At 38.2% G+C, this 22,044-nt stretch overlaps 3 protein-coding genes and 1 pseudogene across 3 annotated transcripts in view; 2 read left to right on the top strand and 2 right to left on the bottom strand.

Annotated features, from left to right (window-relative positions):
• Positions 1-22,044, bottom strand: part of LOC137996231 (organic cation/carnitine transporter 2-like) — a 200,655-nt pseudogene that overhangs the window by 84,150 nt on the left and 94,461 nt on the right.
• Positions 1-22,044, top strand: part of LOC137997971 (tetratricopeptide repeat protein 28-like) — a 114,499-nt gene that overhangs the window by 24,232 nt on the left and 68,223 nt on the right. The window lies entirely within an intron of this gene.
• LOC137994321 (uncharacterized) lies at positions 1,695-16,085 on the bottom strand. The gene is made up of 15 exons (XM_068839903.1): positions 15,444-16,085; positions 13,721-13,932; positions 12,958-12,996; positions 12,212-12,250; positions 11,703-11,750; positions 11,497-11,591; positions 10,392-10,486; positions 9,594-9,688; positions 9,183-9,287; positions 8,793-8,868; positions 7,653-7,734; positions 7,346-7,391; positions 5,955-6,027; positions 3,637-3,699; positions 1,695-1,842 (listed from the first exon to the last, which is right to left on the bottom strand). The coding sequence occupies exons 1-15, from the start codon at positions 15,764-15,766 to the stop codon at positions 1,695-1,697; spliced, it is 1,539 nt and encodes a 512-aa protein (XP_068696004.1). The 5' UTR covers positions 15,767-16,085.
• LOC137997973 (uncharacterized) lies at positions 16,091-19,278 on the top strand. Its single transcript, XM_068844333.1, has 4 exons — positions 16,091-16,600; positions 17,567-17,851; positions 18,210-18,255; positions 18,459-19,278. The coding sequence occupies exons 1-4, from the start codon at positions 16,123-16,125 to the stop codon at positions 19,219-19,221; spliced, it is 1,572 nt and encodes a 523-aa protein (XP_068700434.1). The 5' UTR covers positions 16,091-16,122; the 3' UTR covers positions 19,222-19,278.

The following is a 22,044-nucleotide window of genomic DNA, read 5'->3' as shown; positions in this document are numbered from 1 at the left end:
TCTGATCTTCCTTCTTCTTTTTGGTACCCCCACCGTTCTGCTCGTTGCTTGTGGAATTTATCTGTTGAATAAAATATATTGATTTTTAACCAAATTATTACTAGTTGTGTACATTTGTTGTCGCCTCTCTGTTCACATTCTTTCGAGTGACCTTGTAACCCATTGACTCCTGGGAGTGAGACTAAAAGATTTTCCTCTAACAACCAGGCGATAAAAATTTCATCAAGTGGAGGCATCCCGGGATGCCTGAACAGTGAATGGTTTAAAATGCCACATTGTCCTCTCTTAAAGACATCAAAATGGGTAAGACATAAGCTAACTGGTAAGTGCCTATGAAGGGAAAACTATGTTTTGCTTTTTTTGAAAGGCCTTTCTGAATGACAAACAGATGGCTTTTCTGCTTTGAAATAGGTCTACGTACCAAAGACTAATTACTCAAATGACAGATTTTCTTGACCAGAACACATTGTGTGTGTTGCTGTCAAAAATTATGTCAGGTCTTGGGAAATTTACGTCAAGCGTATAAACAGTTGTGTACCTACGGTATGCTGTCTTCAAATTTAAATTTGTTTGACCCTCCTTAATTGATCCAATTTAAAAGATGTTATGTTCTTTGCCAAGAGGGGACTGGGGAGAAGAGTTGCCGTGGCAATGTTCTCTGACGTACCATCGACTGCTGCTGCAAGATTGTGATTAACGGTGCATACTTGATTTTGTGATTTTTGCTAAATGGAACTTTTTTGTTACATCCAACAATTTTTAAACTAAAACTTTAATAACTTTGGGAAAGGGACAGATAGATTCAGCAAAGAAAATACAATTTTTGGTAGTGTGTGAAATGTCTTTCATGTAAGCAAAAAGTAGCTTATACTTCATAGGTACTTCAAGTGATGCCCTAAAGGCGGAAACGTTCATACCTGTCTTCCTGTCTTCTTGTCTCTCTCCTCACAACATCTGTGGGATGCGACAAGCAACATGACAATCAAATGGGGAGTTTTAGATTTTTGAAGATTTGTAGTTGCTTGTCTACATTAAATTTCAACTTACACACTTCAGATTTTCGGTGACACCACCCAATTTATGACACCAGTAAATCATTTGTGGGGAAGAACTAGAATATTACACTGATCATGGGAGGCATCTTTGCTGCACAGGCCCTCTGACTATTCACAGTGGAAGTCTGCATGCCATATTGCCCCTTTTTTTCCATTTTGTGTTGTTATTCTTGTTACATGCATGTTGTTACTCACATGAGAAGATGCACATTACCCTATGTATTTCTTATTTCTCTTTTTGTCACTAGGCCAAGGTGTAGGTACCATCCATCATACGTTGCCCTCCCTTCATTGTTAGATTGAGAGTCAAAAAAAAAAAAATTGGACAACAACGGCTGGTGACATCACCGGTGAATTTTGGATTGGTTATATTTTGTTGTTGGACATGCGTCTTCTGTGATCTGTTAGAAAATGTCGTTGTATCAAAAAAAAATTTTTCAATCAAGAATTCTCCTGTCATTGTTTCCTTCACTAGGTTTGTCGAAATTCATCTTTGGAGAAAGATTTGTGTGTAAAAAGCGATAGAAGGGAAACTGTTTCCCTTGTTTACATTATTATTTAAACTGAGGATCATCTAACTTGAAGTCAAAATATACATCTAAGTATGCAATGTTATAAAGTAATGTTGCTTACCTGTCACTACATTGGGTTTGATTTGTTTAGCTCTTCTTGTGTCCCTGCTTTGCCCAAATCTGCTCTTTCCTCTCTTACCCGACTTTTTTCTCTTTTCTTTTCCTCGAACCGAGCATCTGTTGTCCAATAAAGCACCAAACAGTTTTTGTAATGTCTGTTATAATGATGGTCCAAAAATACAAGGGATTAAACAAACAATCGTAACATTTTTAATCATACCGTTTTTGCTTTGTGTTTTCTTTATTTTTGTTTTTTTGCCATGACACCCACCAGTCAGGCAAAAAAAACAAAGGACTAAATAAACAATTATGATCATTCAATACAATAATAAATTGTAATAAATGTAAATGCGTTTTGTTTATACAACATTAGCCTGAACACTGTTCACTTGGCTAGCAAGCTGAGATCAGAGAAAAACGGCCAAACTCTTTAACAATCTGAAGGATAAATCACTTGACACTTAACTAAGAACCTTAAACTTTGCAGGATGTAACCAGATGGCTATTTACAAACCGCATATTGGAGTTGAATTTCAGTGACATACCGGAAACAAAATTCAAACAAGAAGCTCAAACGGTATTTTGAACACTGCGGCAATCGCATGAAAACCCAACTCCCTAACAACTAGACCACACTGCCTCCCTGGTATGCTAGTCCGCGATATGTTACAGGCCCCCCTCTCTTTGCTTGACGATTACTGTCTACACCACCTTGTTTAGTAATTCTAATTTAATGGATAATTCATGTACGAATTGAACTGTTGACATAAAAATCAGCCATTTTTCATGTCTTTCTGCTATTGTCCACCAAACCTTGATCCCTTCAAATTCATGTAGGAGGGGCATCCCATTAGAAGCGGTGACCCAATTGCTATTCTTCTCAGGGAAAAGTACATGTTTGGGTTTCGTTTTGGTCTGGATCAGGGGCCACATACATATAAGGGGAAAAATTCCATATTGAAATCAAGAGAATTTTTTGGATTTGTCCGTACTTTTGTGGGATTTACAAACCAAGTACCAAGTAACATGTACCAAGTACCAATTAGTACTGTTACACTAGTTGTTTAGTCAAAAAACAATCGAGTTTTTTGTTACCATATTATGGAACGTGCTTTTGGTACACTTTATTTGCTTTTATCCTTTCCCGTGCCTTCCTTTCCTTGTGTTTTTTTTTTTTCGGATCTTATCCCTTCCTTGACAAGACTGTATGAACAAGTTATCCAGGAAGCAACAAACCTGTTTATATTTAATGTACCTTGCTGAGGTTAGAATCATTTCATTGTCATTTATACTTCCGCACCTTCCATAAAATACGTGCAGTATGGGAGCACCTTCATGTCACAACCTAGCATGTGTAAACTTCGGAGAGTTTTATGGTAACCGTGATGGAAAACTAGTTACTTTTTGTAGGGTTTTTGTTCTTCTCCTCTCTCATACCCTCTCAACTATTTTTTTCTTTTCCTGACGGATCCTTTGCCTGTTGCAAACAGCTTAATAAGTTATCCAGGAGCAACAAAACTGTTTATTAATATCCTCCATGCAGGGTTCAGGGAAAAAGGTGGTAAAAGCCATGGATATGTAAAAATGTTTTTTTCTTGCAGTCATAGAATTTTATTGAGCAGTCATCAAAAAATCCCGAAAATTATAGCTATTTACGCTTATGCTCCAAAAAACGAGGATAATATAACATGAAAGGACGATGTGCCCACTTGGTGTTTTGTACGTGAAATTTTCACATGTTTGCACATTTTCTAAATTAACTGCAGCATATAATTTTATTGTGTTGCTCAGGAAGCAACAAAAAAATAATGTCGCATTCATTTGTGAATATCCTGAATGGACGTTCACAAGTGAACTGAATGATAAATTTTTAACTTTTTAGATCTAGACTACTTAAACATCTGTCACTTGCCAATACAAACTGTACAAAAAGTATTATGCAAACCAACCTGGTAGATTCCACAGTTGAATTGTGGTCAGGCAATTCTGGGAAAGTCCCAGAAAATGTGACCCTGAAAAAAAAAAGGCAAAGTAGGAGGGAAGTATCATTGCTGAAAAGAGATTGTATTGACAATTCGTTGTTGTTTTAAGCAATTGTTACTTTTTAAATGAATGAATATGGCAAATTCAGTGATATTAAGCTAAGTTTTGATAAACCAAAGGTAACTTCATTTGCATTCTAGCACCAAACTTGAAATAAATCCTTGTGATAGAAGGTAACCCACCTTTGACCTCAGTACAACATATCAGAAGCTCCAAGTGTGCAAACCACACCTTCGTGCCTCTAATACTTGATACTCAAAGTGCCAGGTGGCGTGACCCAATTGTATGTCGTGACGTGTCGACAGGGAACCCACCTTCCACCTTAGCACAACATATCAGAAGCTCCAGGTGTGTGCACACCTTCCGCCTCTAACAGTTGAGACTGAAAGTTCCAGGTGGGAGCCCATTGTATGTAGTGACTATCATTGGGAACCCACCTTCCCCCTTAGCACAACAAAGCAGAAGCTCCAGGTGTGTGCACACCTTCCGCCTCTAACAGTTGATACTGAAAGTTCCAGGTGTGAGCCCATTGTATGTAGTGGACTATCAATGGGGAACCCACCTTCCACCTTAGCACACAAATCAGAAGCTCCAGGTGTGTGCACACCTTCCGCCTCTAACAGTTGATACTGAAAGTTCCAGGTGTGAGCCCATTGTATGTAGGACTATCAATGGGGAACCCACCTCCACCTTAGCACAAGATATCAGAAGCTCCAGGTGTGTGCACACCTTCCGCATCTAACACTTGATATCAAAGTTCCAGGTGTGCACCCATTGTGTGTACTAGCTGAAGAGGAACCCACCTTCCCCCATGGCATAAGATATCAGAAGCTCCAGGTGAGTGCATTCACCTTCCACCTCTAACACTTGATACCAAAAGTTCCAGGTGTGAACCCATTGTGCGTACTGCTGCAGAGGAACCCACCTCCACCACACATAAAATATCAGAAGCTCCAGTGAGTGCATTCACCTTCCGCCTCTAACACTGAATACTGAAGGTTCCAGGTGTGATCCCATTATGTGTAATGGCTTCAGAGGAACCCACCTTCCACCTCAGTATAAGATATCAGAAGCTCCAGGTGAGTTCATTCACCTTCCGCCTCTAACACTTGATACCAAAAGTTCCAGGTGTGAACCATTGTGTGTAATGGCTACAGACGAGGAGCCCACCTTCCACCTCAGCATAAGATATCAGAAGCTCCAGGTGAATGCACTCACCTTCCGCCTCTAACACTTGATACCGAAAGTTTCAGGTGTGAACCATTGTGTGTAAGGCTACAGACGAGGAGCCCACCTTCCACCTCAGCATAAGATATCAGAAGCTCCAGGTGAATGCACTCACCTTCTGCCTCTAACACTTGATACCGAAAGTTTCAGGTGTGCTCCCATGGCTGGACTTCTCTAGATGTACGTGGAATGCAAGTGGTTTCCCAAACTTTATTCATGATAATTTACAGACCTAATAGAAACAGAAATTGAATCTAATTGTCCAATTCTACCACCGTAAGGCCACTTTACTCCAAGTCCATCAACTTCATACCTGGACTTTGCATGTAAAGCCCTATATGCCAATTCATTTTGCCCTAGCTTTTCCCCATCCAAAACCCAAATCCAATTCCTGTGTCTGCACCCCTACCACATTGCTTAGACTATCAGACTCCTTTCTCGCTCAGACAGATCAACCACTCCTGAAACAATATTTCTCACATTCATTGTAACAGGAAATGCTCTGCCAGTATGTTTTACTTACAATGTATAGTTATGCAGTGTGTACTACACAACCATGATTGTACTTAATCAGTAATGATGTACTTATGCACTTATGATTCTGTTATAATTTCAATTCTTGCTTTGGAATTTTATGGTTTCTAAGTATGTACCCTATACTACTACTACTACTACTACTACTACTACTAATAATAATAATAATAATAACAATAATATTGTTATTATTATTATATTTATTATTGATTATGATTCTGATTAGGATTAGGATCATTATTATCATTATTATTAGTACCGTTTAGCCTCCACCTGTAAGCACTAAGGGATGGAACAGTTCCATACATGTAGGAATTTTGGAGTGGCAAAAATCAGAAATTAGGATACCTTTAGCAATTTCTTTGATCAAACATGCACCACTGCCTCAAGGTGGTTAAATTTAATGCCGTAATTAAACGAAGAACAAATCTTGCAGAAACAGTGACTTCCCAGGGCCATATACCCTCCATACAGAAATGGTCCACCCCACTTGCACTTACTTCTGTATGAGTCATTATGTTCTTTACTTCTCCGTCCTGTGAAAACAACAACAACAACAACAAAATTAATAATCTCATTCATGATGATTAGACTGAGTATAATGAAATAACATTATTATGATTCTTGGCTGTTAATAACAAATAATATTATTCTTGTTTGATAATGGAAATAATATTATTATTCTTGTTTGATAATGGAATGATAAATCAGTATTTTTTTAAGTACCTTTTCTATGAGTTTGAGAACTTCTCCACCTTGGACACTGTCTCGGGGATAATAGATCTCCAATCCACTTTGCTTTTGACAACCAATAACAAAGTACAGTGGAAGATCTTTATGACTGCCCAACCAGTCATACACTTCCTGTAAAATAGACCATTTGGGTAATAATTATAGTAGGATTAAGAAACTAAGGATATTTCAAGTTAAAATATGACAGTTCATACAAGGATACAATGCGGGGTTGTATGTGTAGATGCATTATGCCTCAGAAACCATGGCCTTAATCTGAAGAAAGCACTTTTTTTTTCATCTTAGGTTTTTAATAATCCCCTTTCTTTTTTTGAATACAAGATGCAACAACAATGTTTGAGGCTTATGGAGACTATTTTATGGTTGAAATTTAGCTGCGATTTTACAAATGACGCAAAAGTTTATTCACTTATTACTGGTGGTCGTGGTTAATATATTGTTAAAATTATCCTTCACTAAGTATTCACTTCATCACCTGATAGAACCCATTCCTCCTGAATCTTCTCTCCAACAAACCGATGGTGTGTGGACCTTAATCAGCACCCTTCTGTGTCTTCTGGAAGCACTCTTCTGCTCTCACAGTCTCACTTTATTGATCTGCAAAGGCACCATTTTAACAGAAAGTTAAATTAGATATTATGGAGGGTGTAAACTGCAAGTTGCTTGCTTAACTCCCTAATTTATTTAGAACTGCTATACAACACTGTTTCTCATACTGTAAACATAACATTAATTTTAGTGCACTGTAACTCACATCATCTCTTGGAGAACTAACTGCTGGTAATTCTTGCACCTGCTGGATGGAATAAATATATTAACATTTTTAAACAGGGTGACCACTTGCAAACATTTTATGTTGTAAGGTATGAGCAATGTACTGATTATTGTAAAGACACAGCAGGCATTTGCAAAACAATGTATCGCTAAAACATGTTACATTAAATTGTTGACTTTGCTGTGATGAGTATAATGGGATGTGTGCCTGACTTGAACATGAGCGATACTGTGAAATTTTAGCTGTCTTTAATCTTTGAGGGGGTGGGGTTCTCCTCCTGATATTGAACACTTGAGAGAATCATTTAATGTTACCTCAATTCTCACTTGTGGTGATACTTTCACTGACTTTGTTTGTTCCTGCTCTGCACTGCTAAATGAGTGAAGGCAGACTCAATCAAAAAATAACATATTATTTTAAGACACTAAACTAATACAATGGTGAAACCAGCCTTAATTTAGTAATGCAGATTAATAACAAAAGTGTAATATCCACGTTCAATAATGGATGGGCATGGCATCTAATATATGTAGCGAAAGGGAGCAGACAAACAACACAGTGTAATTTACTGAAAGATACATAAAACTAATCTATGCATAGTGCATCTTAATGAATAATCACCACATTAATTACCTTTGAGGCATCACATCTTGCTGATAGGATATACTCCTCATCCTGTTTTTTCTTTAAGGCCACTTCTTGTACTTTTGTTGTTCTATAATGGTAAGACAGAAGTTACTTAATGTACCTGACTTCTCAAATTAATTGCTTGCTTCCAAATCCAAAGAGTTACTTAAAGTTGTAAGATTAATGCAACAGCAATCCCCTATACAGATGGGAGGTGTGGAAAGTGTGTATAGATCACAAGGAATGTTAATGCTATCTTTATGTTAATGATTGCTTAAATTGATTATATTTTGCCTTCCATATTAGAATTCTGCAAACCTTCAATTCTTTTATTGTTTAAAGATCCTGCCAACTGATACTGAAAAGTCATTGCTACCAAATGTTGTTGGGAAGGTTGCGGGATCAATTCACTTCACACCTAATTCGATTTTTCTAACTATTAGCTGAAGTATTTGGGAAATACCATGCTCTTGTGGCCCCCCTCCCCCATATCAATGTTTGGTTCTTCAGGTAAGAAAGTCACCATTTATTTCCCTGGAAAATTCCAACATAGATAAAGGGGAGGGGATTATTTTTAAAATGGAAGCTACCTTCTCAACACTTTTGTCCATGATTGTAGTTTTAAAAATGTGACAAAAGTTAACACGTGAAATATCATAATTAGCGTTAATTAATTAATAACTGCGATGACCAGCATCTCAACTTAATTATATCTGCAGTTCAAATGCATAGTTTTACATGCATGGCTTTCATACATGTATATTAACTTTCATAATATCTATAGCGTCTGCAGGCTCACTATGAACTCACAAAATGACCACTCCCAAATGTCATGATAGCTCAACTGGTAGAGCACTATATTATATATTGCACCGGTAGCACAGAGGTCAGGGTTCAAATCGCATTCAAGCCTGTAATTTATCAGGCTTCCCTTTTGATACTGCTCAGGTAACGTTAATTAATAACTGTGATGATAAGCATCTAAACGTTAAAATAATAATTTTGTTATGCAGTGGCCCCTTTCAAGGGTGATTCATGTTGAGATATTAATTTTAGTGAATCCCTAATTTAGAAATCATTGGAAAGGACACTTTAAATAGCGGTTGGCTAATTCAATGGTGTCACAAAGGTGTGCATTCATCTCACCTGTTTATCATCACTACTTGTATTGCTTCCATGGCTTTTTCAATGGCATCACTAAACTCACATGCAGGAAATACACCTTTAAGAAATGAAAATTTTTGTCTGCAATTATTATTGGTATATTCAAAGAAGGGAGGGGGGGGGGGGTATTCAGAGAACTGGTTGGGGGTTGAAAGCAGGATCTCAATTCAAGGGCACAATACCTTTATAGAGTATAAGGCAATAATATAAGGACCTTCAAGCTTGACGGTAAGTTAATAATAAATGAAATTTTACAGGTTAAAAATCCTGGCTCGCAATTAAATTAATTACTTAAGTGCTCGAAGGTTAAAACTCTATACCCTTGATATTATTGTAACCTAATGTTAACTACATGTATATTGTTACATGTACCTGTAAATTTCTCCACAGTCATTGGTACTCGTAAACTGCGAAGTGAAGGGGTACAAATCATCAACTGGGGTAACCGAAGACTTTGTCCCCCTAAATCTTGTAGTGCTGCAGATGAAAGAAATTTAGATTTAAAACAAAACTGTATAGATCTACTGTCACAGTTAACAAAGGTGAGGTATTTCAAAGGAAAATAATGTGACTCCAGCAATAGTGTGGATTAAATTATCATTTAGGGAACTTGTAGCCACATTAATTCTGTGCAGTAATATTGCCCCATGTCTATTTTAGAAAATGTCTTGGCAAAATTCACTTCATTATTCATAGCTTCAATAATTATACTTGGTACTTTCCAAGTGTTTTTACAAAAATCCACTATGTATTTAAAACTTAAGGCCATTCTCACAGCCCTACCCATCATTCCTTCAACACTGTCTTTGCTAGAAATCCAAACTAAAGGATCCGCATCACTTGCCATTCTTTGTGACACATAGTAGTTACAAAGGTCTCTAAAACAAAAACAATAATTATATGAAGTTAAGGACGTTCGTGCCCGAAATGTTCCCACGTACAGATTGTTTTTAAACTTTTCACGCAGAAAGGTAATGATCTACTTTTGGCAAAAAGGCAAGAAAAAAAAAAAATGGGGGGTCACCGTGCTCCTTTTCGAGATCATGAGGTGCACTTTTTTGAAGATTGCGTTACTTTAAGATGATCTTGTCTTACGACTGTAAGCCATAGAAAAGCTACATTAGGGAAATTTAGATCAGGTAAACATGCATACTCAATTCAACATAACTAATATAACTAAATTAACCTTTGCAGCTGATGTCTTTTTCTGAGGTGAAATAGACCTTGAAAAACGATACATATTAGTCTAAGAAAGAAAACTTCGGTCGCACGAGAGCCCACAACTATCCCATGATGCCACAAGCTTTCACGTTCCATTCTTGTGGAAATGTTTGCGCCTTTAGCATCGTGTTTACTTTCGTGGTCTGCGTCGGATGCATGACGTGTGCGTGACATGTGCGAAAAAATGCGCAGTAGCAATGGCAAACATCCTCAAGTTTAAACTAACAGACTTGGCCGTCTGTATAGATGTACTTCCAATGATGGAATAAAATATTGTTTTATTTTAACACATAACATATATCAAATTAGAACATTATCATCTTTGGCCAATTAACAGACTGGGTTCATTTGAAAACTCACCTTAACATCTCACTTTCCTCTACAGTTAAAAAGCTTGCTTGATTAGTGATGAACACTAAACCAATTCGTGGCCCCTTATTGATGTGCTGACAAAGCTGAAACGGGATTATTATAGTTACAATAATTATTGAAAAGAGATATCAGGGTTCGGGGTATATAGCCATTGACACCTCAAATGCCTGGCATTAGACAGAGTACAATCTGTTAAGTCTCACTCCTGGGAGTCAATTAATGGTAAATGGAAGGGTATATTATAGTTTTTGACTGATTAATGGCAGAGTACATAGATTTTGACAGCTTAAAATGCTATTTCTGACAGTTGTAGGCTGCGAAATTGGCAGAAATAGATATTTTGACGGCACAGACCAGAGCACTGGGTCTGGTTGTCTGGTGGGAATTATGGGTAATTTGTTGTACAAATAGTGATCCGTTAGGGATTTGAATCAGTCTAGGTTCAGCTTTCTTCACCTACTTTTTTGTTAAATTTTCCCCTTAGCCTCCATAGGGTAGTGGCACTTGCATAGGGTTTGGAGAATACGTTCCCTCATTCCCGAAGGGTTTTGGGTTTTCGTATCCGGCAGGTGCCCAGTGTACTTTTCCTTTAACAAGCTTTTAGGAGGTCAGTACCATTAAGTATGCTTACGCATTGTTATGCTAGAGCGGAGTTTGTATGCATAAGGTAAGCAAAATAAACCGGCTTGTGGCGCTTGCTGTCCTACATGCCCATGTATCTACACAGTTGTGTTGTGATTGACTTAGTCGTGTTGTGTCTGATTGAATAGTGGAGTCAAAATTCATCAAATGTAACAGTTAGTGATAAATAAGTATAATTCTACAAGCATGTTTATTATAGGTTATTAAAGAAATGTGCCTTGGTAATTATCAAACAAAATTATTGGAGAACTAGGAATTTGAAGTCTTTCTTAACTAACAATTTAAAAAATACTGGGTTTAAAATCCCTATTCCCAAGCCCCTCTCTCCCAGTGATCACAAAAACACCCATTCAAATTGGGTGGTTGGGTTGGTACAAGGCATGGATTTTAACAAAATCTCAGCCTGATTATAAAGTGAGTTTACCTTTAAACGAAATCACACTTGACTTACACATTCAAAGGATATGCCAACAAAGGGTAAACCAGTTACGTTTGCATGTCTCATTGCTGCATTTATTGGCTGCATTTGTGATGTATGCAACAATCCTAAAGAAAATGAAATATGTTATTTTGCATGTGGTGATTACGTTTAGATACTAAAATAAGTAACTAATTAAACTCATTGAAAGATAGAGAAAAGCCCTTTTATGGAATTACCTGGGTAATATAGCCCATCATCACAGTTGTCCACTGTGATTAAACCAACTGCAAAATTAAACCAATAAAAACAAAATGTAAGAGATATCTACAATACCCGCTTATTATATTATGAGAAGCTCATGACCTTGAAACGTTTGACTCTGGTTCAGGGCTTGGGTTTTTTAAATTTAAAAATTTCATTACTTATATCTAACAAAGCTCGCATTTTCCTGCACATATGCAGCTTCACTTTGTCCATATTTGGCCACAAAATTGGTGTCCAAAAATCCCCTGCTTTATTCCAAGGAGAGTTGTATTACATTAAATGCTTCAAGGTCATGTGTTTCGGTTTGTTATTACTTCATAATGGTTGTAAATAGCCATTGATTTTTTTAACTTAGTCTGCCTCCAACACTGACAGTCGCTTTAGGTAGAATTTTGTTTTTACTAGGCTTTTGGCATTTACAGATAAACATTCAACTCCACTGATATTGACTTAACCAATTTACAATCCAGTATGTCAGTACCTGTTGTGCCTGCCTCATGATACTGTGGTCCAAAATGCCCTAGATGGGACCAAAATTAAACTCATGAGAGAGGTGCATACATGAACTCTGACCATTACAGTTGTAGCGTTAAGGATTGAATCAACACTAATCTCAAGAAACCCTCATTTTCAGTTCATATGTGAATCGTACACTAGGTAATATAGGAATTTATTTGCTTCTTGAATGAAAATTGTTATGACTTTTCCTCGCAGCAATCTTGTGTTGTCTTAACCGAGAGGAGATTGGGTCAAGACATCTGGGTCAGCCAATCCAGCCAATGTTGAATTATGCTGCCCCTCATCCAAGATTTGAATTGATCACACTTGCATGGTGCGTACATGGCGTACAAACAGTTTTGGAAACAGATTGCGTTTGAGTTGTACCTTGGTTGTTGCAAAATTTTGCCCAACAGCACCCCAATCACCTCCTTGGGTATAACAACTATTGGCATTTTGTATTATTGCTCGGCTTTGGCATTGTTTTTAATGAAAAAATAGCCAATGCTGTTGCAGTTTACACATTTACTTTAAAAGTAACCATTATCCTATTAAGTATCATGAGTATTGGCAATTTCTTGCCCTCGCCTTTGCAACGGCTTTGTTGGACAAGGCCCAATTTTCCCCCATTGCTGTTGTCAGTGTATTTTACCTCGCAAACAGGTTGTGGCATTGATAGCCAAGTTTTAGCTTTATTCAGGGGGCATAGTGCATACATATATTAAATACCTTTGATGCATTTTTTGCTGTCATCAGTAATCAAACGATCTACAAAACAAAGATGAAGGTACAATGTCAACATGTTTCAGTAGTCTGAAACACCTTTATCGGAAGTTCCACTCTGGGTAGGATCCCAGTTGGGGTTAGGAAGCTCTCTTTTGTAGCCCTTATTAGAATAATGTGGTTATCTCAATTTACCTGGAATTATCGTATGGAAGGTTTAGCCATTTTTCAGCGATGTTTCAACTGTTTCACTTTATGCAGGTTTATATTATTTCTTTAACTCTTTTGTACATGTAGTATGAAAGCCTTAACGAGAGCAGGGCTGGTGCAGTGGTGCCTTCCATGAATCCCGCCCAGGTTCAGTTATCAGGTTCGCTGCCATATGTGGATTGAGTTTCTTGGTTCTGTACGCTGCTGTGAGAGGTTTCTCCCTGTGTACTCTGGTTTTCCCCTGTCCTCAAAATCCAACATTTGATTTGGTTTGTACTCTCCCCAATCAGTAGAGCACTTGTGCTCTGCTAAATAACCTTGAGACTTAAATATAGTGATTATTATTATTATTATTATTATTATTATTATTATTATTATTATTATTATTATTATTATTATTATTATTATTATTACTAATTATTATTATTATTAAGTGTGAAATTAAACAACCGACACCCTGCTGGACCCTTTCACTTCTGTAATCTAATGCATGATAAGCAACCTCTGCTTATATCTGTTATAACGTCTGCCTCTTTGCACAAGCTGGAAAATTACATACCAGTAGCTCTGATTTGATGGACATTTGAGCTGACCACAGTAACAGGTTCTTCAATGACATCATCATTCTCAGGAGGTTCCTGTCCTCTTGCTAAGAAAACTCTGGTTGTACTGTATTTGTAGTTTGAAACTATCTCATTCCCAGATAGAGAGGAGCCAACATAGAAGAGGGCATGATTCCCTGCACTCTTTGACTTATAGAAGCTGATTGTGCTGTCAAAATGAATACATGAGATGTATAAATCAAACCTATAGGGATAACATCTGTTTACAAACATTGCTTTTGTTATTCAAATGGGCCAACCACAGGAACAAAAGACCCTCTGTTTTGACAGCCAGTGAGGCTCTGGCACATCAATGACAATATGACGTCAACTATATCTTCACTCTAATCAAGCAGGTATCTGTTCCCACCCGGCAATCATGTAAAACAGTTGTTACGCTTTTTCTACTTTTTTCAGCTTCACTGTTGGTTTTCCGTGTTTTAAATGAAGTTGAGCCACTTAGGGAAGTGGGGAAGTACTTCCCTAAGTGGCTCAACTTCATTTAAAACACGGAAAACCAACAGTGAAGCTGACGACTGCCCAGCAATAACTTCGGGCTGTGATACCGGGATGGCCTGGGAACGAAAGTGTTGGTTAATATTTTCTTGCCATTTTGGGACATCCTCTAGACGTCGTAATTGCATTGTAGTTGCTAAAACTCTCCAGCCAGAGGGCGGAGGAGGCGGCTGAAAATTCAGGCTATATTCCCGAATTCGTATTGGTGACAACGAACAGAAATTTGCGCCAGCGAATGGAATTTAGCGGCAGGAAATACAACTTAGCGAATATGAGGTTGTTTTAGCAAAGATGATGGCTACGCCAGCGACAACGCCATTCAGAGCAATTGGTTGCTGTCACGCTTGAGAGAAACACAGTGTAACACTAGTGTTGACACTACTTTGGTATCAACTCTTTGGGGTTTCATTATCATTGGTTAAGGAAGGAAAAAGTAATAGTGCTGCACATGCAGCCCGCATTTCGATAGACCTGTTTAAGGAATATTACAAAGAGCGAGTAACATTCCAGGTCGATAACGGCCCCTGAAACGACCTGAAACCGCACGTTTAAAAGCATTTATGGTGAAGCGGGCTCTGCGCTATATTTTAGACGCTTACTCGGGCTCTTTATTCTAGGCGCAAGAGGGGTTTTCTTGTGTTCAAGGTCCGAGAGAACGTCGGGCTGACGAGTCAAAGACCATGTTTGCCACTCCCCTCCTTTCTGTTGGAATTTGATCATAAAAGATTCCTATCGTTAGTGGGAAAACGAGATTTCTCCTACTTGAGGATTTTCCATTTAAGAAAATAGCCCACCTTTTTATTACAACTCAAGTTGTTAAATTGGAATTATTCAATCCCCCCTAAGAACAGCCACAAGGATTACGAAACATAACAATGAAGTGTTAACTTGAAACTCTCATCATAGCAGAGCAATGTCTGCCAAAAATGTCGATCATTTCTGAATTGATGTATTGTTTCACTACTCGGGAGATTAAAAACGACAACGTGTTCTGGAAAACAAAATTAAAAAACGAATACTTTTTAATTTTGATATGATATTTTTCACTTTGCTGCTTTGCGCATGTTACATTAAAGCTTTCCTTCATAATATTGGAACGAATCTTCTAACACCAAAGCATCAAGTCGGTAACCTTTTTCTCAATTAAATGTAGGCTAAGCTTACCTGGTTGACCCGATCTGCGGTATTTCTCTCTTCAGCAACGTTAAAATTGCGTCCGAAGCCATCCCTTTTGAAAACTTAACGCGTTTACCATCTAATGACGATAAATCCACATTTGTTACGTTTTGGCCAAGCCACACAAATGTCCTTGTGGGCTTGGCACCCGCATTCCTGGTTGTAATTCGGCTCGTCGTTTCTGGGGACGAGCTGTTGAACAAAGGACCAACAGCATTTGGTCGACTTGTTAACCTTTCCTGTTCGAGATCAATCGATTGCAAAACAGAAGACATGGTTGAACTTAAGCTACTAAATAATTCTTCGGACATCTCACAAAAAAATCCTCAGTGCAACCTGGCAGAGGTTTCCGGTATCAAATAGCATAAAGGACAAAAGACCCACGTCATGTGCTGAAGAGGAAACTACAAAACCAATCAAATACAATGAAACCATATGGTATCGCATCAAAGGTCACCTAAAGCGCGATCCAAAGCTGCTGTTATAGCCCGTTTACAGGTTTAAAGCTATAGAAAGAAACCATTAGACGAAATAGGAAAAGAAACTTTCACTTAATCTTATTCAGATGCCTTTTATGGAAGGGTCCGTGTCCGCGATTATTGTGTTGCTAATTGTTTTCTCGCAAGCCGACACAGGTAACCCAAAATATAAATAGAACCCCTAGCTCATGGTAGCCATGTCATTTTTAACTTCGATACAAAAAAAAAATTGTTTTTCAGATGTCGCGCTTGACCCCCAAACAGTTGAAGTATTTGTCAACGAGGTACACGATCTCTACTTTCTCGCCAAAAATTCCATAGAGGACCCGAATGTAAGTAATGAACGCTTGTCGGGGCTTAAAATCAAACTGGAAGCAGCCATACAACATCTCAGGCGAATCCACTGGACTTTAGAAACATCAAGGCCTTGTTCAGAACCAACGTTACAGATGCTGGTAACAAACCTTCTTAGTTTGGAAGGCATACTTGGTCGGATGATTGAACAATACAGTTGTTTAATTCCTTTCCTAGCGGAACACCTCTGCTACAGGGCACCATTATCAGCCACGAGGAGCGTTGGCAGACCTTCATATATAATCACCAAGGAACAACTGGAAGTTATGCGCGCATACGCTTTGTCGTGGATGGATATCGCAAAAGCTCTCGGTAATCCATGCAGTGCACTAATGACTAATGAGCATAGTATGTACTTGTAAGACATGAAACGTGTGCAAACTTGACAACATGCATTCAAGTTGTGTAAAAGGCAGAGCCTACAAACTTAGCAGAATACTGTCCGACACGAGAAGCCTCTCGTTTACTTAATAAAATGGGTGATACTTTAATAAACTTGAAACAAATATACGAAAATTGTTTCTCCCTTAACAATATAAGCAAGTTCAATACCTTTTCAAATGGTTACAGCCCTAAAAACTGAAAGAAATACACTTTGTTTCAATATTATGAAAGTATTAGTCATTTTCTTACGTTTTCGAGCAGTTTATTGTATTTGTTAGCTTCCCTTTAAGTTTGTAAGCTTTGCCTATTACTTTTTTTTTTTATGTCCGTGTATCAGTGTTCGTCATTAAATGATTTGTATGCAAGTTTTAAGGTTTGTACGCCTCTCATTATGTTCGGGTGCCATTAATTAACTTTGCGTTGATTTTTTTCAAGTTTGCTTGTGCTCTATCAATTTGTATACAAGTTACCAAGTTGGTAGGCGTTTTCTGTCGATACCGGCCACGATATTCGTGACAAATTGTCAAGATTCTCAAAACCCAGGCGGGTGTCAAAATGAAATCAACGTCGCGCAGACTGAAGTGAAGCTGTGCTTAACGGTCCAAACGTTTTGAAATGAAGTTTTTTTTTTTTAATTGAAGTTTTTGAAGTGTTTTTGAACACTTCAAAAACAGGGAAAACGTCAAAGTTTCTGTGAAAATTTGGAGAAAAAAAATTATCGTGACTAATTTTATTCCTGGTTTTCGTCATGTTTTATCATTCTTAGGCGTCATAACGGTACCACATCACTAAACCTAGTCAAGTCCCTAGAACAAGAAGGACTTGACATCTTTATCCTGTGCAGAATTATTTGATAAACAAAATGATATTATAATTGTATTCGTTTATCTCTAGGTGTGTCGATTTCTACTATTTGGCGTAGGAGGGTTTACTTTAGTATGGGAAGGCAGCACCAGCGGGGAAGAAGGACTTTGACTTCGGCTGAATTGCGGGAAGTTGTCGAAGAAATAAAGAGCAGATCAATGGATGCAGGAATAATCATGATCGAAGGGGAATTAGCAGCTAGAAATTTGTATGCATCACGGTCTGATATATCCGACGCGCTCATTTCCGTGGACCCAGTTGGTGCAAACTTGAGGTGGCGCAACCTTACGCCCAGGGTGACTTATTCCGTTCCAGGTAGCCGCAGTCTTATTTAAGTAAAATCTATCAATGGAATATTTATTCTCAACCCCGTTATTCCTAAAATGCAACATTGATAACCCATGCTATTCATGTCAATATTTTTAGTGGTGACATTTTAGGTGCAACCCAATTTAGGGCCGCTTGAGCGCTTTATAGGCACAGCTTTCGTCTTTCACCAGTATGTGCACGACTTGGCGTCTAATTTGGGTTTGATGGTTTTCTAATCTACTCGGAGAACTTTTTTTCTCCGAGTAGGAAGCTTATCATAACGATTGTCCCCGATTCTTTAAATATCCCTATCAATTTTTTACGCATAAACTGATCAGAAGTTTTTAAACCCTTCCATCTTCAGCCCCGAACAGTCTTTGGCATTTAGATGGCAACCACAAACTGATAAGGTAAGGTAATGTAAGTTAAGTTACTTTTTCTGGCAGCACGGGAAACCCATCCTATCACGCAGCGCCCAGCGCAACGTCTACCAATTTTTTTAACTGACTTCTTTGCGAGAAAATGTAAGTGTACAAAGCCACCGATTAAATCTACGGTTCAGGCGCTGGTAAGTTGTAAAAGTCATAACCATCACAATACTGTCATTTTACAGGTGGCGTTTGGTTGTTCACGGAGGTATCGATGGCTATTCGAGGCTGGTTGTCTACCTTAAATGTTCAGATAACAACAGAGCAGCGACTGTGGCAAGTCTTTTCGTTTCTGCAACGGAAGAGTTTTGTTGGCCGTCAAGGATACGGATCGATAAAGGTGTAGAAAACGGGGAGGTTAAGCGGCTGATGTTGCAGAGAAGAGGAGAGGGTCGAGGTAGCGTTTTACAAGGAAGTTCCGTGCACAACCAGCGGATAGAGAGACTTTGGAGAGATATGCGAAAAATGGTCACAGAATACTTTAGGCGTCTTTTTTATTTTTTAGAAAACCAAGCTCTTCTTGATGCTACTAGCGAAATAGACCTTGCTGCACTGCACCTTGTATTCATTCCAAGAATAAATAACAGTTTGAGGAATTTTAAAGCATCTTGGAACAACCACAAATTATCCACAGAGAACCAGAAAACCCCTAACCAGCTCTACATTCTTGGCATGTTACGGATGTTTGGTTCCAACCACAGTGCAGTCAGAGATTTCTTCGAGGAAAACATAGTTGCCGAAAATTATGGGGTCTCTGAACCAGAAATAGCCGACGCCATATTACCAGAGAGAAACGAGGTAGTGGTCCCAGTCAATGCGGTATCGCTTTCCGGCGAATGTTTAGTTGAGCTACAAAGATTGGTAGATCCCCATAGTCATGATGGAAACCATGGAATCTCGATGTACATTCAAGCAAGGGATATCATCAACAGACACCACAGTCCATAGATGTTAAAGCAAGGTTACTGTAGACTATTCGACCAAATCCCAAGTTTCCCTCGAAGGTTTTTTTTGTTTTAATCGGGTTCCTATTAGAATGGGGGGGGGGGGGGGAGGGGAAGGGACTAAGGAAACTGGGGTAATCATGAAAACAGTTGCTGATCATTAAGATTAAAATTTAAACTTTAAAAACGTCAAGCCTTTGTGTATATGTATTAAATCCGCTGTAATTATCTTGACTTATGATGATTTTAACTTGCAAAGATTATTGCATTTATGAAATAACCTTTTTCCCCTTAAGTGATGTTTCGTCGTCGCACATGGTAATTTGTTATGTGCTTGTGATTGTCAATAAAGTTAAACCCTTCTGGCTGGGGGGAGTAACTACTGAATACCATGCCAATTTTGTTAGCATTCGGCGGTGTTTTCAGCAGTTAAGCTGGCTGCGGTTTTTAATCTATAGCAGAGAATTCCTCTTGCTGTAAATTTGTGCATGTTGCTCATAAAAAAGGATGTTAGGTTGTCGGTCACAGTTTATTGCTCCGCAATATAGCAACTCTTTTTCGGTCGGCAAATTTCCCTGCAAAATGGATATAGAGCCAAAAACTAATTAAAAAAAAAAAAACTTTAAAGGTCGGAAAATGAGATATACAGAGAAGAATATATTTAATCCAAATTTATCTGGGTTAACCAGGATTTACGAAGCACTTGCGGTTTTCACCACCCTGTATATGACAGCAAGGGGACATGTCGCGAATATTTGGCCGGGTTGGATTGCACTGAAGGTGTCAAAACCTAATTTGCATTCTGTTATGCCAAAAGTATACAGCATTTTAAAGCTATGCCGACAACCCGTTTCTGAAGCACTTTTGGGCCAAAACTTAAAAAGAAAAGAGCTTTTAATATAACGTAAGGCTCCAATAAAATATTTCATTCAGCGATCAATCGAGGAGCGAAAAATACAATGCCGAACATTTCTTTACGCCACTACCAGTTGGACGAAAATTGTCTCTTCCAAAAACGATCATTACCGTTTCTATTAAAATGTTTTCATAATGGTCACTATAACGTTTTCACTTTAAATTCTAAAATGATACTTCTACTAAATTTTTACACTTCGTCACAAAAGACAAAGGTCACATACAGCAATTTTCCAGATGAGCTGAGGAAAAAAAGTTTAAACCCAATTCTAAAAATTGTCACAATGTCAACTTGTTCAGCAAAATAGTTGGAAGATCATGCTTATCAAATTAAAGTAACCTTGACCAGAAAACCAAAGGTTCTTTGCTATTTCAAATTTTTTCCTGCGCGAGCTCATTATCACTGTCATCAGATTTTATTAAGAGGATGCTATTAGGGGTGCAGGGATGGCGTAGTGGTGAGAGCACTCGCCCCCCACCAATGTGGCCCGGTTTCGATTCCCAGATTCGGCGCCATGTGTGGATTGAGTTTGTTGGTTCTCAACTCTGCACCGAAGCGTTTTCTTTGGGTACTCTGGTTTCCCCTCTCCTCAAAAACTAACGTTTGACCTGATTTTCGTTAATTGTTAAGTTCAGTTTACAGTGTCCTAGTACTCCAACACTACCATAATCATACCTCAGACCACAATTAAGGAGTGTGCAGAATTTTCGCCCTCGAGAGAGTCAGACCTCTTATTTGGATAGTTTACTCTTCAGAACTGTGTTTCAGATGTTAGCTGTGCAAAAGACGTGTAATCGAAGTCGAAATGAAGTAATTAAGAAAAAGGAAACTGAAATAATTGTCTTCGCTTTTTGTATTTTTACACTTCGTAACGTTACTATTATGATAGCTGTGTTAATAGAACAATGATCAATATTTTGGGTCATATAAATAAGACGTCGAGCCTTTGCTTTTAACAGTGCAATCGACTAAGGTGATTGCTTTTCGCGCTTTATTAGCATGCTCATGAGATTTCCGGAAACAATAATTCTGTGGAAGTGTGAAAAATTGGAAGTCAACACTTGCGTATTAAACATACCAGAGCCCTCGTGCTGTTTTTTACAAGTTTTACAAAGTTTTTTGCAGTTTATAATTTACCAAGCGACTCAGAATTAGTCGCGTGGTATCTAAGCAAAAATAAAAAGCCAAAATTCGTTAACAGTAATAACTTGAATGAGGGTGTGAGTTAATTCTTTCGCTCATTCTGAACTCGGTACGTTACTATGCTGATGTCAAGGGGATGAAGCATTAAGTGACACTTGTCACTTTTTAAAGAGGTTTTTGCTACAGTAGAATCCCTCGGGAATGGCATTCTTGTTACGTTAATGAATATAGATCAATTACCGGTTGGGCTACAATCACAAGACTCGTATCGGGTTGTAAACAAGGCATACCAATCTGTCTCGTACTCTTGCCAACTCTGTGATTCCTCAACGGTTGATGTAATGGAGCACCTGATCGTTGTAAATGAAATTCCAACTGACTTTGAGTGCCAGGTTTGGTAAGTTGAACTCCAAGCTGACAGTCTTATTATTACTCACTGATTAAAGATCCTGTTGCTAAATGAGTTTTGGGAAAGACAGAAGTCCAGTTTTCAAGAAGTTGTCGAAATTGCAACCAAAACGTACTTACAATTAATTTTTACTAAAACGACATTTCGTTCTCTAGCATGGTTGTAAGATGCCATCCTTTTCATACCACAAAGGCACATTTAATTGCTTTACTCAGCCTTTCATCGGTGGTTTCATCTAACACTTGCAGGCTGCAGACCACAGACCTAACCCTAACCCTAAATCACAGTTATTAAAATCTTACCGTTTTCACTTTAAAATTGGTGCTTAGACTTAAATATTGTTTATCAGCGAAAGTTGA

The sequence above is a fragment of the Montipora foliosa genome, chromosome 3, assembly GCF_036669935.1.
Source record: "Montipora foliosa isolate CH-2021 chromosome 3, ASM3666993v2, whole genome shotgun sequence".
Lineage (NCBI taxonomy): Eukaryota > Metazoa > Cnidaria > Anthozoa > Scleractinia > Acroporidae > Montipora > Montipora foliosa.
Note: the sequence above shows the minus strand (reverse complement) of the source record. Positions and strands in the feature narration are given on the sequence as shown.